Raw genomic sequence first — 19,278 nt, forward strand, 5'->3', positions numbered from 1 at the left:
GCATTCAGTCAGAATAAGTACTTCCATATATCTGTACTGTAGATAAAATAGCAATTCATTCATTGGATTGTATTTATATCATACATAAACCAGTAACTGTTTTACAGCACTATACTTATATTGTACAACAAGTAATTGTTTCACTGGATTATATATATATTGTGCATAAAAGAGTGATTTGCTTAATGTGACCATTTTTTTTTCGTATAAACTGGTAACTGTTTCATTTGACTGTATTAATATTATAAATAAACAAGTTACAATTTCACTGGATTATATTTGTTTTACGTAAACTAGTGATTGGTTCACTATGACTAAATATATTTCTATATAAACTAGCATTTACTTTAACGTTGCGGTTGAAACGTCGAAATCTAATGGAGTTTTGAAAATTAATAGAAGTCTCACATGAGATAGAATCAGCAATTATTTATTGTTTGTTTGTCTTTCCTCAAATAATGAATAGGATTCGTATCCTAAGTTAAATTTAGTGGAGGCATTATAACAAATTTATTTAAGTTGTGCATTATACGACAATAAAATTATTTGGTTTTGACTTGAAATAAAAGACAAGCATATTCGTAAGATACATGTTTTGTTCAAAAAATTAATAACTGATTCACTGGACTATATGTCTTATACAGAAAATTGTAATGAGTTTGCTATGGCCATGTTTTGTTTATATAAGTTAATAACTGACCCACTAAACAATATTTTCTATGCAGAAACTTATAATGAATTTCAAGTGGTTACATGTTTCGTCTATATAAATTAATAATTCAATTACTGAAGTAGATTTCCTATGATGAGCCTGCAACGAGTTTACAGTGGTTATATATGTTTTGTCTGTATAAGTTAGTAATCAAATCACTCTACCGAAAACATATGTTATATTTAAGAATATACAATCCCTATTTAGCTCTAGTTTTGTACGTTTAGAGACAAAAATTCGTTATTTAAATCAAATTAAATGTATTGGTGTATCTTGGAACATAATGTCATTTGTTACTCCCTCCTGGAACAATATTCATAATTAACCCAAGTACACAAACCGGATCACTGAGCAAAACCAACTTTAAATATGACGAAGCACAGCCGCTCTTGAAAACTGTATGCAATAAGCTGACGAAAACAAATGTCAAATTATCGGAATAACGGCTGAACTTTACATAAAAACGTATTTTTATTATATGCTCAACCAACTGCTGCTTCTTTGCGATTGTATTCTAAAGACAAACGTCGTTTCATTCGTATCTATAATGCTTTTTTTTGTATGATTCCCCCAATTTTGTGTGTTTGAATTAATATTATTATTATTATATAACATAGCACGAAGTATAACAATTTCAAGGCTGAGTTGTTTTCCAGTGAACTTATCATAAGTATAGTTTGTTTCGTTACAAGTACAGTGTAACGAGTTCGTGTGCAACTTCATAATGTAAGTTTCCGAACAAATTGTCAAGCTGAGAACAGAAATAAGAATGGCGACTTCTTGGTAATGTCATATATGATATTTTATACCTCAGTTAGCTCTGGAAGCATTAAAAGATAACAGAGAAATCCGGTATCTAAATATATATATATAATTTCTTCTGTATTATCTTTAATTCGCCGTTTGTATCGGTTCATGATACTTTTCAGTGTACGTAATCATTAGATTCAAATATAGACATATAAGTATATACACATATATATATACATATACTCAACAGTCATTTCCATTGGTGACTAAAGGTTGTAATTCCTTACTACTGGGCTAAAATCTGTAGGACCAAATAAATTAATAACGCTGCTACTTGGTGACTGTTTTCAAGTGTACTTAAAAGTATGACGTTATTGCTAAAATGACTTGGTCTTGAAACTAACACTTAGTGATTAGAAAAACTTGTGTTGAAATACGTAATTACGATCCATTCAATGCATATTCATTAACTCATTTCTCTCTCTGAAAATCAACATGTCCATTTGTATTTGATATTTTATTGCACGTAGTAGTTATTATTGGCCCGGTGGTTAGGGCGCTGGACTGGCAAGATGAGGGCCACGGGTTAGAATCCCCGTTACACCAAACAAGCCTTTCATCTGTGAGAGCGTTATAATGTGATGGTCAATCCTACAATACATTAGCAGTTGGTAGTGTTGACTTGTCTTTCAGTTCTAAATTAAGGACGGCTAGCGTAGACTGTCCTCGTTTGTCTTTGAGAGAAATTCAAACAAACGACCTCACTTGACAAGAGTATTAAACCCATTGTTTAAAATAGTACTTGACCTAAAAATGAGTTATCTAAAAGAACACTAACTGAATGACAAAATATATTAATATATTTAGTTTTTCTAGGAAAAACTAAACTGGATTCTAATGCTATAAATTCACTGGCCATCAGTTTTAGACCTCATAACAAGCATCAAACCTGATTCTCGAAATAAAAAGAGTCATGAAAGCCAAAATGCATTTATTCAGATAGAATAGTTCGATTACTGTCTGCCCATTTTAGAGACAGAGGTGCAAGTGAGCCGTGAGGGTGTGTGTATCGTGAAACCTAATTAGTGTAGTGAATGTTGGTATAATAAGCGTAAAGTAAAAACGTAGTGTAGGATCACCTTGCCTAGAGCCAAGTTCATAAAATTTATCATGAAAGTAAACATATTGATTCAATGTTAAACTTACATCGCTCTGAATTTACCGATTTTCTGCTATATCACTAACATTTCTTAATCAAAACAAACCTATTTAATCAATGAAGACTTTAAATTAAGAAATCAACAAATATTGTTCCACTTTTATTTTCTATACATTTTGTTTTATACTTTCATTACATAAACTAAAATATACTAGACAATACTTTGTTGCTGAGCAACATGAAATAAAAGTCGTTGTTGGAACGTACACAGCGTTACCAAAAAAAAACTCTCTGGCTTTTCAATATAATACAAGTTTTTACTCTATCTTACTTTTACTAATAATTATTCAATGAATATGTCACGAATTCATTTCATGAATGATTTTAATTTCAATTGGCTCACAAAGAACTTTACCGATATCTGACTGCCTCGACTGCACTTTTCTACCTCTTTTCCGATTAAACTCAATTTTGCAAAATGTATTTATTTCCATTAGCCATGAGATGGGGATGGTAGTACTTGCCCTGTCAATTTTTAACGGGCTCTACGCCAGTTTTATAAAAATTATAATAGAAAAAGGAGATTCAGGATCATCAGTACCGTTTAGTTAGTTAGTTATTTTAAATTTCGCGCAAAGCTACACGGGAGCTATCTGCGATAGCCATCCCTAATTTAGCAGTGTAAGAGTAGAGGGAAGGCAGCTAGTCATCACCACCACCGTCAACTCTTAGGCTACTATTTTACCAACGGATAGTGGGATTGACTACAACGTTATAACGCCTCCACGGCTGAAAGGGCCAGCATGTTTGGTTCGACCGGGATTCGAACCCGCCACCCTCGGATTACGAGTCGAACGCTATAACACACTTGGCCATGCTGGGACTATCAGCATCGGACCCTAAAGTTATCTAACCACTTGCTGATTACAATTTTGCAGTAAGTAATGTAGTAGAAAAGACTGGTTTGGGTTACAATTTCCAGTAATAAGTAAGTTAGTAGCAAAGATTGGTTTTAGTTATAATTTATAATAATAAGTATGTTATTAGAAACGATGGTTTTGTTTACAATTTGCAATGATAAGTATGTTATTAAAAAAAAACTAGTTTTGTTTACAATTTCCAGTAATAAGCATGTTATAAGAAAAGATTGGTTTAATTCTTGTTCTTTATTTTTCGAAACAAATTACAGTTGAATTTTATTTATTATTAATAAGTTACCTGATTGTTTTATGAATTTCAAGTATTCTACTTCATAAAATGGCTATCAGATAAGACGTCCTTCAACAGTCTGTTTCATTAGCTACAACAGAGATTTCGTCACTTTAATTTTATGTCGTCTAGCATTTCGTTACCTTAATACAAAATTTTCAAATACTTCTGAATGTCTAGAGTCACACAAGTTTGAAGTTGATAGTGAAGTATTTCATATACTTTTCAGTATTCGAAGAACGTAAGAGAAGAGTTAACTATAGGTAATCACAAAATGTCTCAAACGACCATCCTTTTAGTGTTGTTATTTAAACTGAGACCTATTTTCCAAGCTTATATTGTTTCGTTTTTGATGGAATGCACAAACAACATGCAACGAACTCTACAATAAACCTTACTATTTTTTAAAATCACAAACAAAAGATACCACACTATACCGGTTAATATGTTTTGTTGCCAGAAGCATTAAAAACTTTCTTTTTCGTTAAATATTTATTAAATAATCCCCTAAGTAAAATTCCTCGTTTCTTCCTTAGTAATTTATTTGTTCTTTTCCTAATATTAATATTATATAACCCTTATTATATGGGTTATATTACTTTGTTAACGATTACCAAAGGACTTTCTACCAAAACCTACACATTTTATCATATTATTTAATCCATTTCTTTGCATATGACTGTTGAATCATATCTCAAAGTATTAAAGAAAAAGCTATCCAAGTTTGACCTATTATGATTTCGTAAACTACTTCGTGTACATTTGTTTTAATCAAAAAGCTTCTATTTTTAGAATTCATGTTATACTAAACTTTATTATGTAAATGTTACTAAGCTATTTTAACCCTTATTCAGATCGTCTTCTCACATTTACAAGATCTGAATATTATTTTAAACGTTCATCTGATTAGCTTCAGTTCGCCTTTTCAAATATTACTCTCATGTTCTCTCTTTTTCATGTGTGTGTGTGTGTTTTTGTTTTTTTTTTTAATTTCGCACAAAGCTATTCGAAAGCTATCTGTGCTAGCCGTCCCTAATTTAGTAGTGTAAGACTAGAGGGAAAGCAGCTAGTCATCACCAACCACCGCCAACTCTTAGGTTACTCTTTTACCAACGAATAGTAGGATTGACTGTAACATTATAACGCCCCCCACGGCTGAAAGGACGAGCATGTTTGGCGCAACGGGGCTGCGAACCCGCGACCCTCAGATTACGAGTCGCACGCCTTAACACGCTTGGCCATGCCGGGCCTTTCATGCGTGAATTAAAATAAAAAGACAGTAATCTTTGTTTATCCCATCCAGATGTTAATAAAATTATTAGGAATGTATTGTTTCTTCTTACATCTTAAATGAACTATAAATTATATTGGTGTTTTAGTATCATGCGTTTTAATATCAGAAATTATTCTTCCTTGTTTTTATTATTTTTTAGTCCACAATTCTAACAGCACAATAGCTGAGCATGTTTTTATTTATGACAGTGTCATGTTTGTCACCGTTCGTTCTATCATTTGGACATCTTTATTCTAGTAGCATTAGACAGAACTATGATGTTCACCATATTTTTTGTTATTTTTGGTAAAATGTATTTTAAATTTGTATGGGTCTCAGGATTAAACATACACCTTATTTATATTATTCTTTATAGCTCAGCAATAGACTTGATGGCTGATAATCCTAAAATTCGCTGTTTGAAACATGCATTAAGTACACCACAGACATCCCACTATCCAGCTTTGTGCTCGACAACAAACAAAACGTTTGCTAAAATGGTGTTCTTATGTTTATAACTTTTATACCCAAAGGTTTATATTGTAAATAATCTGTTTTTTATTATACTAAATTTGATTACGTATTGTATGCAGAAATAAAATCAGTGATATACAAGTTCTAATATCTTCTGTTTTATCTTTATCTTATTTAGATTTCTTAATGTGAAATACCTATACGCTTACAGCTCTCTTTACTTGTTCATCTAAGTCGCAATGTTTTCATCGTTTACAGTTCTTTTTTTTAAATTTTGGTCAGAAAGCCAATTTGTTTCACTTAATATCTTATTATTTTAATATTCGATATTGTTTGAGCAGTTTTAATTCTTCGCTAAAATATATGCATACTGTCACTCATCGTGAATATTTTTTTATTTGCGTATCCTGGTAATTTTTTACTTCTGACCTAATATTGCAGTACACAAAGTAAATATTGCAGGTATCAAACAATCGTTAATTTTGAATGCCTGTGAAATAATAGAATATTTACAGGTATAGTTCTCGCCTATAGGTAAACTGTTCTAAGGTATTCAAAACCCATGACAAAAATCATTTCAAATATCATGTTTTTAACAATATCAGTGAATCTGACTCTGATACATTAACCTTTCTTGTACTGGCAGTAGGAGATCGATGCACTTTAAGCAGATGCTTGCATCTACGACGTGACCGTAAAGAACGTTTCGCAGTTCATCGCGTCACATTTCCCAAATGGTATCGCTCAGGAGAGTGAAATTGCAAAGGGATGGTAAGTGTATCATTTAGATGTCAATGGCTTAATTGTTACATGTTGCCACCAGGAGTGCCACTGCGATCTGATGTTAGATCAGTCATAACATCTGTACAAAATGTAATCCTCCAGCCTTCACAATGAATTAACTGCATCATTGTGACAGTGGATATTATAAAAACAACACGCATCTTATTGTGTACGCTGGCCACTTCCCGAATAACTGGAAGTCTGGAATTGGCGCAACGTTTCCCACGGTACACGCGTGATTTCAGGAAACCCCTCTCTCCCAACAAGAAATCGGATGATGTTAAGTGGTTATTAACCAGAAAAGTAGCGCGAAATTATTATGTTCCGAAAATTCTCCCACAAAACGATTTCACTTGATTACCAAAATTTGGAAAGGGCATCATCATGTCTGGACATTGTAGTTGTTGTCGTTGTAGCACGAGGACCATATTGCAAAAGTGACTGCATATGTTTTGCAGTCCATTTGCTGGTGGTTCTTCAGAAAATTGCGGCCCAACAGCAAAGTTATCTGTGAGACCACAATATTACCTTACTTTCATGTGGGTATGTAGGAAATGTTACATGCGGATTAGTTTCAGATCAGATAATGCTGTTGCGCGTGTCGAAACTTCCATAAAATGAGAAGTATGCTTTATTAGTTTTTAAGATATCAGTAGGCCATCAGTCGATTCGATTTTTTGCCTTCCCAAGAACTGCAACGCAAAGTAACCACATAGGGTTAAGCCTGTCTCCTTCAGTGCCCATAAGGAAACATCTGCAAATTTAACCGAGACAGAATCACCGACAGCAGAAACTGGCAAATCCAGATATTGAACAACACAACGTGCTTCTCGAAATGGTGCACCCGTGTGCCAGCTTGTTCTGCTATGGCACTACGGACGACGATGACAGCTTCAGTAGGTGTCTGCCTGCCCGTGCTTATCATAAATACAACCAGGGAACTGTAGATCCTCTATAAGTATTGTGCACTCATTTTATTACGTTCTCTTAGAGCTGCCTCAACACTGCATCGTTTAGTGTGACAACATTTACCCCGCAGGTCTGCGTTGGGTGAATTGGCTGCCCATTTGTACCCATGGGAAACACGCGTATTAAACAATAGTAGTTTTTTTTTTCATTTGTATTCGCAAGACGTCCATATTCATTCTCATCATATTTAGACTTAACTGATGTAGGCTGTCTAAAAATATATCTTATCATGTCTATAAAATAATCATTCCTACGCCTTTGTATACCATCGTGCTTGAAGTCTAAATATCAGTCTTAATTGTTTCACGTAGTTGGAACGTTTATCGATATATTTATAACACCTTATGCAAATTTACGTTTTTTAAATGTCGATGGTACTATATATAGGTTTATGTTTATCCTGGTATTTAAATGTGTGTATGCGTATTTTTTCTTATAGCAAAACCACATTAGACTATCTTCTGTGTCCATCTCGGAGAATCCAGCCCCCGATTTTAGCGTTGTAAATCCGTAGACTTGTCTCTTTCCTAACGGGGAGGATGCGATGTATTTAAGAGGTTCATATTTCCAGAAATAATCGTATAATAATTAATGTTATCACACCACATAAACAGTTAATCTACACGAGTACATTATTTTATTTGTTAGTGCATTATGTAGAGTTTTATCCACTCGTTTCTTTAAATTAAATTCTTCTTCTGTTCATTTACAAAACAACAAGGGTCCGACAGGGCGCTTCATTTGCAATCGGATGGTCCAGGTTCAAATCCCCTTTCAACCAAGCATATTTGCTTTTTCAGGCGTGGGTGCGTTAAAATGTGACGGTTAATTCCACTGTTCATAGATAGAAGACGTGACTGGGGAACTATGACTAGCTGCCTTCAGTGTTAAATTAGGAACGGTTAACACAGAAATCCCTCGAGCAACTTTGCCCGAATTTCAAACAAAACAATAATATATTCAATAGTTGTTGTTTTTTTCACAATAGGTTCAGTTGCTTTATTTTTCTGTTGATATTTTTAAATGTATGTACAGCTTGTACCATTTGTTATAAATTTCTCGAACTACTTTATATCGTGTTAAAATATCTTCAAAGTATTAGGTCTTCCTGGTGTGACGACAACAGTGCACCTGACATAGTGAGAAGCAAGTATTAAAGACATACATATGTATCGGAAGCTTGTTCATCACCAAACTCCGTAACTTTATTTGCCTTTTTTCATAAAATCATTCAGTTTGGTTTTTGACTTATACGCAAAGCTGCACGAAGGCTATCTGCGCTAGCCCTCCCTAATTTAGCAGTGAGTGTGTATGTGTGTTTTCTTATAGCAAAGCCACATTGGGCTATCTGCTGAGCCCACCGAGGGGACTCGAACCACTGATTTTAGCGTTGTAAATCCGTAGACTTACCGCTGTACTAACGGGGTGCAACGAATAGTGGAATGGCACTTTGCATAATAATGCCCCAACGAACACACTACCTACATGGCCCTGCCGGGCCCGTAATCATTCGGTTTGCACTGTTTTATTTAATAATACACATTAAACTATACTGGCATATATAGGAATACTGAATAAGTCATATTATATGATTGCTACTAATAAAGATACATTGACTTACACTGTTATGTTCTATCTACAAATAATGGCTTCTCTACATTATTTTAATTATAGTATTTAGTACATCATATTGTTTTCTCTCAGATTATATGATGAACTGCGCCATTTTCTGGGTGTTAAGAATATAACAGTATTAAGTAGAAAAAAACAAGACCTCTTAATTTTCCCATGGTATTCAGTGATAGCATCATTCCTTCTACAGATAGACCTGGTGGAGCCTACTGCTTAACATGTCTGACCCTTGATCCAAGGGTTCGCGTCCCATTGGCACAAAATCGCGTTCCGCATTTTAAAGTAGTGTGTTCGCTTTAAAAGTAACGGGTAAAATCTCACTATTCAATAAGAGTAGCCCAAGGATTGACGGCGGGTGCTGTTGAGTAACTGCCTTCCTTCTAGTTGTCAGTTCAAAATTAGGGACGACAAATACAGATAACCATCCGACATCTTTGAGGGAATATTCCAAAATAAACGTTCTCAGGTAATTCACATAACATTACTATTTCAGTTCAACTAACATCACTATATGTTTCATTCAAGAATGCTCACATATTAATTTTAGAATACTCACATAAGAACATTATTCCATTTCAGAATACTAATATAATAACATTATTCCATTTAATAATACCAAGATAGTAACATTATTCCACTTAAAAATGCTAATATAATAACATTATTCCATTTAAGAATACTAATATAATAACATTATTCTATTTAATAATACTAATATAGTAACATTGTTCCGTTTAAGAACACTCATGTGACAAGACTGTTCCGTCTCTGATGCACATCGTTGGATGTATCAGTCGGTATTCGCTAACTACACTTTTCTACTAACATTTAGGAACCCAAACTATTACATGGAAGAAAAATTCATTTTAACAACACTACTTCACCCAAAAAATCTCGGAACGAAAATAGACCATCAATAAATTGTGTGTAAGAATATATATGTAAAAACGGCTCGTTTGGGTTGAGAAAATTTTTTACGTAGAGAATTGAACAACGTTTCGACCTTCTTCAATCATCGTCGCTCCTCTACGTAAAATATTTTCTCAACCTAAACGAGCCGTTTTTACATATATACTTCTCTCTACAAGTGGGTTTTCTCGACATCACTGATTGTGCGTAAGAATACCTTTAGGTTTCAAATTTAATAATAAATACTGGAAAATGTCAACATTATTACATGATAAATATGAAAATGGGCCACATTTACCTCGAATGTTGAGAATACTTTTAAATTTCCATATTTAATCATAAATATTGGACAATGTCAACTTTATTACGTAAAAAATATGACAGTGGGCCATATTCACATCGAATGTTGTATTATTCAATTTTCTTTTCATACTATTGTACAAACTAGTTTACGTTATTTATATTAAGGTATTAATTTTGGCCATTACATTTCTTCTCTAATTTATTAAATCTTAATATAGAAGTTAGTTAATCAGCCACTGGATGTTATTGAGCTACCTAAACATATCCATTTAGACACATTGAAAACTGAAAACATTTTTGACCATTTAACGTTTATGGCCACTGAACGGTATGTTTCTGTTCGGATATGCAAGTTCGATTATTAGACGACGTTAGCGACACCTGCGATGTAGCTTCCAGGAAGGTGACTCTGTGAATGTTATCAATTCTTGTGTTTAATGGCGAACCAAATGAACGAAGAACTTTTATTAATACGTTTGTTTGTTATAAATATATATATTTCTTTTATCTGAAATAAATGTGCACCGAACTACTGATCGTGATAAACTTGAATATTATTGTTCACAGTATACTTTGGTATTTAACAAACATAAAAACATGAACACCCAATAAATGTGTAAAACGACACGGACTATATTGTATCTATTTGTTAACTCTTTTTTCAGGAAAGCGCAAACGTATAATGAAATTTTACTACGCAATCAAACATCATCATATATACTATAATATACGTACATACAGTCATGTGAAAAAGTTAAGACACCCTATGAAAGCCTGTGTATTTGTGTAACATTTTTGGATATATAGATGAGATGCTGTGGGGTAACTTGAAACGGGCTGTACATGCAAGAAAGCCCTCAAACATCTCACAGCTAAAGGAATTCTGCATTGAGGAGTGGGGCAAACTTTCTTCAGATCGATGTCAGAGACTGGTAGATGGCTACAAGAAGCGTCTCACTGCAGTTATTTCAGCCAAAGGGGGTAACACTAGCTATTAGGGGGTAGGGTGCCCTAACTTTTTCCTCAGTTAGAATATGCATTTTTGTAGAATTACATTTACAGAAATCTTGAAAAGTCTTTTCTTCAGTTTTAATTGTTTAGTTATATTCCTATAATCTCTCAGTATTGTTGAAATTGAGATTAAGTATCTATATATCCAAAAATGTTACATAAATACACAGACTTTCATAGGGTGTCCTAACTTTTTCATATGACTGTATCTGTGTAAGTGTAATACGTATTTTTATGTATCCTTCTTTTTTTCCCATGCCAAATATAGATCAAGTTTCCTACAAGCTGTTATATTCTTTAAATATGAATGGAAATACGGAATTACGGGTGAATAATTTTGTTTCAATGTCTCATCAAACTTTTTGGAGACTATGTTTACAAATATAACACGGAAAAAGTAAAATATGGTTCTCTCGTAATGAGTTATTGCCACGAGGGGGAAACAGAAACCAAATTGTTTGCAATAGCGGAATATTGTGTCTGTCTCTTAAACACATGAATTAAGAGTTAAGTGAAATATGTTACATAAGTAAAAAAATGTGGAAATGGAAATTATGCTTGTGTTAAAGTTTTATTTATTCAGTCATTTCAGTTGGCCCACAAAAACAAAATAAGTTCTTAGGTTGCATTAAAATGAAACAGAAATGTGGCATGCAGAATTAAATATGTTCCTCAGGACGCGCTGTAAAACATGAATTTCAAATATATATATATACAGGGTGTTCGGAAAGTCACTGTGCACTTATATATTTATTAACAGACATGTTTCAGTATAGAATACAGGAGGTAAATATGAATGACAATTATAAACAATGTTGAAAATGGCCCCCGTTGGCATTAATATAGGCCTGGATCCTTCTTATTTGGTTTCTAATCACCGCTATAAGTTGCTGGCTTGAAATAGACTGAATACAATATGATTACAGAACTGCACAGTGACTTTCCGAACACCCTGTATATGTGTGTGTATTTCTCCAGTAAGTAGCTAAAAAGATTTAGTTAACTTTTTTTTTTACATCAGTACAATGCACATGTAGATGTAAAATATTTCCATCTTAATTCATTAAATGATCACCAGGAGAGCGTCAAGAAAGTTTGCCAGTTATAAGGGAAATACTTTAAGAAATTAGGACAGAAAGAATCAAAACTTTCTTGAAGTTATGAAACATTTTCTGTACTACTGTTTATTTTTATTTTTTTGTTATATAGTACCTGCTTTTCTTTCATTTGCCGCTAGAGGCCCTTGACGGTATGATGACGGTAAGCAATAATAATGTTTGTTATTAAACATAAAGCTACCCAACGGATTGACCGTGCTCTGCCCACTGCAAGTGTCGAAAAACGATTTTTGGCATTATAAGCCTTCAGAAAGCTAATAAACATTTGCTTAATTATGACGCGTAAGGGAAACAAAAAAAATCATTTCTGGTTCCTGTTTATCCGATCAAACATTAAATCCAGATATTCCGTGTCAGGGAATATTAGTAAAGACAAGAATTACACATTGAAACATGAACACTATGTACATTTTGTTTTATGAAAAAGGTTTTATTTATGAAATACAGATGGTTTTAAGAAATAAAATAAGTTCCTTGCAAAACTCAACGTAATGACTCAACCTGACAAATCACAAATGGCGCTTGTAAGACCTCTTAACCCTTAGACGGCGGCCATTAGCAAATGATGCTGCTACCTACAATATTCCTGCTGTTTAAGGGTTAATACTGCTTGTAGCATTTTAACCACTCCATTTTAGTATCAATCACGATTATCCGCAGTGTAATAAGAAAACAAAATAAAATTATTCGGAAACACTTTTGTGTGTGTTTATTTTTTTATTTAGTTATTTCTCTAAAGTAAAGCAGATAGCCTTAAAATTAGTATAATACATGAAAATAAAAAATTAGAAAAAATAAGTTCCATTTTTCTTTATTCTAAGCAAACACTTTTTTAAATTACATCTTTATTGACAGTAAATTAAACAAAGCGTCACAAAATTTCAACTATACTCTTTTTTCTCATTTGGTTATTTTTATAAAGTGGTGAAGGGTTGATGTAGTTAGCCTTGAAATCAGTCATTTTTTCTAATCTTTATTTTTATGCATTATAAATTCCATTTTTTCTTTATTCAAAGCAACATTTTTTATATCTTTATTTACCGTAAATTAAACAATGCATTACATGACTTCAATTACAGTTTTTTTGTATTTGGGTTTTTCTGTAAAATAGTAAGAGTATGGTGATGCAGTTAGCCTTGAAATCAGTAATTTTTGCTAATCTTTATTTTCATGTATTATCAATTCTATTTTTTATTTATTCTGAGCAACGCCTTTTTTAATCATATTTTTCTTGACTATAAATTGAACAGTGCATCACGTAATTTCCACTATATAACTCTTTGTATGAGATCTGTGAAACAACCGCTGTAAATCTTCAATAATGATAAACTAAAAAACACGCTATTCTAACTCTATTCAAGCTAACCTAAAACTAAGTTATTATTTTAGTTCAAACTACGAAATGGATGGCCGTATACCAAAACTTTTTTCATGAATATATATTTTCATATAGCAGGGAAACTTGTACTTGGTTTAACTTTTTCATTTAATACAAGCTTTTATTTTCTCATTACAAATTTGATATTTTACACATTTCACTGCTCCAACCACAATTAGCTCTCAGTTTCGTGTTTCATCGCATGATTTTAGCTTATAGAAACTGTAATTTATCAGTATTTTGTTACTTTATTGTTATCCCAGATTTACTAGCTTTATCCGATACAAATATTAATTTACTATCAACGCTTAAGGCACTGACTTTTATAACCACAGAATGTTTACAAACTCCTATTTAAAAAAATAACAAAACACACAGACACACCAGAACAAAATTTACTAAGGTCTTGTTAAGAAAGATAAATTTGAATACTTTAATGGTTCTGATGTGTTTAATAACCCACATACAACGTAAATCTAATAAAAGAATGTCTCTTCCACGAGATTTACATTACCGAAGTATACCACGAATAAAAGTTGTATCCAGACAGGTTTTTCTTCTCCCATGTCAACTGTCTTCTCAGAACCTCAATACAAGCAAACAGTGCGCCCGCAGCACACCCGCTTACCCCGGTCGGTGGCTTCCGTTCTTTCTAGCAGCAGTAAACAGCTTGCCGACCGTACCCAACGTAAAATGATATACCTGAAAAGAGCCTATTAGAGCAGCACAATGGCAAGTACGAGATTATGCCTACCGAACACTGGGAGGTACTTAGCTGGGTCATTGTTTTTGGTAATGGCCTTGGTATATTCACTGCAATGAGGGGAAAGATAGAGATAAATATATAGGTACACTTAAGCATAGCTGGAGGCTAAATGTTCGGGGGCTGACAAGCCTCGTTGTCGGACACGTTAGGATTGCAACCGGCAAATAACATACGAACTCATCCAAGACCGGTGCTAGACACCCGAAAAGCTGCCGCAGTCGCCTCTGAAATTGACAAAAACAAATACTAACGACCCCTCAAGCACTTAGGGGCTTACGAGTGAATCATACACGGCGATCGTCAAGACTGTTGCCGCCAGACTCGCCACGATGCTACCGACGCATGCGCAGCCCTAGAAAAGTGTTAACAAATGTTGTTCTAGCCAAAAGCGTACAAACACGTACATACACGTAGAGTTAGTCCGGCGCTAACAGAAAGGTAAGCTCCTAAAGCCCGCCAAAACCACTTCAGCTTCTCAGAGAGGGATATATTTAATGCGCGGCTTCAAAGCCACAATCAGCAAACAAAACGAGCCGAGTACAATTTGGCGTGTCAATAGGCTAGTTAGGCTACTTAACGAACACCGAGTTAGATCTTAAACAAAGAAGTGAGAGATGCGTAGATGTACTTACAAAGCCGTGTTTGTCCGAGATGTTGTTGGTGAGTTTCAGCTTGTGGAAGGACACCACCTTCTGCATCCACTGTTCCCCTGTGCTGGGTGAGTCTGGGTGGATGTACATTCGCTTGGGCATTTCCGGGTCAGCTTTACCGGCCACCATCCAACGGCTGTTGTGGAACTTGTACCTGCAGTCGTCATCCACTACAATGTCCATCAACATAATGTACTTTGCCTTCTTGTCAAGACCGGACACTCGGACTTTGAAGGCAGGGAACATCCTCCTGGACACATAAAAAAAAAAGAGAGTGTGAGAGAGAAACTTATAATTTTACAGTTCATACATCAGTCGTTAAATACTTGAGTAAGTTTTGCGCTATTTTTCGGTGTTTAGATCTCTGATAAAAAGGTTACTCATTTGTAATTTGTATATGTTATAAAAAAAATCCATATTTGTTAAACTACGGGTCATATTCGCATAGCTCAATCGCACAAACAAACTTTAAAAAACATAATTAACACAAGGAAAAAATAACAGTTATAGTAAATGTTTGTCAAAGTAGAGTGGAGAAACTCTGAATATTACGTATTGTATATTTTTTATTTCTTCGAGCCGGTCATAGCCTAATGGTTAAAGTGCTCGAACTGTAAGTTCTCGGATTTACACTTACCGGTTAGTTCCAGAAAGTACGCGCTTCACACTTTGTGGCTATGGGTGTGCTATAAGAGTGACAGTCAAATCCCGCTATTCGGTCAGATAAGTATACCCCAAGAACTGTTGATGGGTACTGTTGACTAGTCGCTTTTTAAAATGTGAGATATCTACCATCTAGCACAAAGCCTTTTTATAGTTCTGAGCGTAAATTCTCAAATGTCAATTAAAGTGGTTCTAATCTCGAATTAAAAAAACTATCTGTAATGTATATACATACAAACAGTAATGCCATATTAGAGAAATGAGGTTCTGTGGGTAAGTAAAATGTCAAACAACACAAAAAAATATGTTTTACTTTAGAAAAGCATCTACTTAAAAAGACGGACGCTTATGTGTGCGTAGCGCGAGAACGTTAAGGGTAACGTACTTATTTCGAGTCTAACGCCACCCTGTTTATCGGCTCTTCAAATAGACTACCCTTTCTGTTAGGTCAACTATACCAAACAAATCTCGTTTGTTAATAATATACATCTCAAAACAATAAATATAGCACGATTTTAATATTTTACTGTGTCTTTTAATCAAAACATTAACTCTGTTCATTACGGTCCAACAGAGAATATCTGATCTTCACAGAAATTCCACATTTACAATACTTGGCGCATAAATGGACGGTATGCATCTTCAGAATGAAAATATATTTTATTGTCTATCTGCCTTAAAATAAGGCGTAACAAATAACACACTCCGAAGATTTCTCACGCTTATGACTTGTTACTCAGCAGTCCTAGATGGCTGTGATCCTCCCTAACTAACCAAGGAAAATGGTGTACAGTTGTATGTACACTTGCACAATGATGCAAATAACCCACAGTACATTCAAATCTATGAGAAAATGTCCAGCTTTAAAACCCACATCCTTCTTCTTGTGCTCCATTTCGTCGAACTCACAATTGTGCACGAGCTCGTTCACGTGACTTCAACTGCTTGTCTTATCAGAGCTCCGTCCTGGTACAAGGCTTCCTCTTATATCACTGAACCCCCTCACACTTTCAAAGGAATAAATAGGAAGGCCACAAGTATCATTCTGATCACATTCATGGTTATTAAGAAATTATAATTCCACAGAAGGGAATGCGTTCTTTCTTGTGTTGGATTATTTACGTATTTTACATTAAAATATGTATGCTTAGTTTTATAAGCCTAGGACTAAAAATTGTGCGATGCAAGCATGTTTAAAAATAAAATAGATGATGTAAGAGTATCCAGAAAATAGTACTTTGGAACATAATGAGTCTTTAAACAACACGTGGAAAAAAATACAAACAGCTATCTCTCCGTTAGAGATTACCACGTAGTTCTTAACCGCAAGCATTAAAACAGGAGTAAATAATTATCTGGTGGTTTCACAGAAACTCCCCTTGAATTTCAGTAAAAGAAGAAAAAATGAAGCGCTTCACACTTTTGGTATAAATTAAACCATACTTTTTTTAGTAATTGCTTTTTGGGTACAACTTCAATACTTAAAACTGTATTAAACACCTTGGAAAAATTTTCGCGATTTACTCAAGCTAAGCCATTTAGAGACAGACGTAGGTAATTGTGAATAATTAAACTGAATGTATTAAAGTTACTGCTTTACACAGTAATCTAACCTACAATCAGGTAAGCGATCTAATGACATCGATGTGGAATTGCCTAGATTTAACTAGTTCAATATTTTGGTTTATTCGTATTAAACGTAAACAAGCATGTAACATTATAAAAAAACAAAACAATTCCTGTTTACTCTGCAAAATTTAAATACTTATACAAGTAAGAGTAAACCTTTACAGAGAACACACATTACTTTAAATATTCACTAATTTTCTATATAAAAAGCGAATTCGCCTTGCGAACTTTAAAGAACTGTTTAGTTTTACTAAGTATACAAAGCTCTAAAATAAAATTTATTTTTAGACTCGAAGAACTCCTAGATCCACCTGTTGGCTTTATCACTTATTAAAAGTTCCTCAGTGGTACGTCTGCGAGCTTATACCGCTAGAAACTGGGTTTCAATACTCGTGGCGGACGCAGCACAGATAGCTCTTTATGTAGCTTTGTGCCTACTAACAATCACCATCACTTATTAAGGAGGAAATGGGTCATTGTTTGATCTCTTGTAGAGGGCGCTTCTCCTTCTTTGCTCTCCTTCCCCCCTCCGTGTTGAGCAGTGTTGGTCAGAAACTTTGCAAAGAGCGAAGCTAAGATCGTCTGAAATGTCACTACAGTGACCAGAGTGTTAAATGAAAAGTAAACGTTACCACTTGACTGTTGACATCTGTTTACGCTCTCTTTAAGATTACCGGCGGAACAAACGAGTGTATTGGAGAACTCTTAACGTCTTTTTCAGAAGCAACTTGGACTTTGAACAGTTCGATTGCTCCATTACTTTAAAGTCTTTTTCTAATCGTCTTGCTTAATATCATCTATCATTCGCATTAACTGGATGATGATAATGGATGAAAAAATACGCGTAATCAAAATGCGAAAGACAAATCTACGAATACTTGTTAAACTTCTTGGTTTTCTGCAACCGTTATACAACAAATTCACATTTTTAATCTAAACCTAAAGCACATTTTGTGTAACCGTGTAATAATATGTATTAGTTTATTAGCTTTTACGAAAACTTACATAAAGAATCATGAACATATAATTACAGACTTTGATACCATATTGATTACATCTTGCCCTCCAGTTAACCTCAAGTGAACAATGATCTATACATGCAAACAACGTTCTTTTCATAATCAGTCACACAGTCGTTGCAGTTCTAAATCAAAAGCGATAGCAGTTTATTCCAGATAAGCAGTCACACAGTCATTGTAGTTCTAAATCATAATCGATAACAGTTTATTCCAGATAATCAGTCACACAGTCGTTGTAGTTCTAAATCATAAGCGATAGCAGTTTATTCCAGATAACTGGTAGAACAGTAAAAAAATTAATAAATAAATAAAAATGAAAAAGTGCATAAATTGTCTCTTGTGACTAAAAGCAATAAGACGACCTACAGTAGGTTAAACACATCAACACGTAACGAAATCGGTTATAAAATGCAATCGTTTGCAAATGCGCGATTGCGCATCCGTTGGATTATTTTTGCTCCAAATAATGAAGGCGTCAAGTTGATACACAGTATGCAAACTATACCACCGTTAAGATACTTTCTTCACGTTTAACGGCGCACACAGACACAATATAATTTCAAAAAATTGCCAGAACACCATTTACAGAGTAGGAAACGATATCTAATGGAGGATGTTACAAAAAATAAATAAATTTTTATTACTAGCAGGTGGGTGTGAGATTCCCATAGTTCGGAACGAAATTTAGTACAAATTACACCGCTAACATGCATCAACACTGATGCACGGCTACATGTTTTTTATGCTTTACACGTGCAGTTCGTAGACATTCACATCAGACTGGTAAAAATAAACCTGCCGCAGTTCTTGTACAAAACGAACTCGGTATATGATTACCATTTCAGAGGACTCAATTATCACGCAATCACTT

The 19,278-nt window shown here is 34.2% G+C and overlaps 1 protein-coding gene across 2 annotated transcripts in view; it reads right to left on the reverse strand.

Moving 5' to 3' along the window:
- The window catches only part of LOC143222711 (T-box transcription factor TBX3-like), a 69,333-nt gene that overhangs the window by 24,968 nt on the left and 25,087 nt on the right, over positions 1–19,278 (reverse strand). For both annotated transcript variants that reach the window (XM_076449602.1, XM_076449611.1), the window contains exon 2: positions 15,079–15,346. In XM_076449602.1, the coding sequence (XP_076305717.1) occupies positions 15,079–15,346 (268 nt within the window). The remainder of the gene's footprint in view (positions 1–15,078; positions 15,347–19,278) is intronic.

This window comes from Tachypleus tridentatus, chromosome 1 (genome assembly GCF_004210375.1).
Source record: "Tachypleus tridentatus isolate NWPU-2018 chromosome 1, ASM421037v1, whole genome shotgun sequence".
Lineage (NCBI taxonomy): Eukaryota > Metazoa > Arthropoda > Merostomata > Xiphosura > Limulidae > Tachypleus > Tachypleus tridentatus.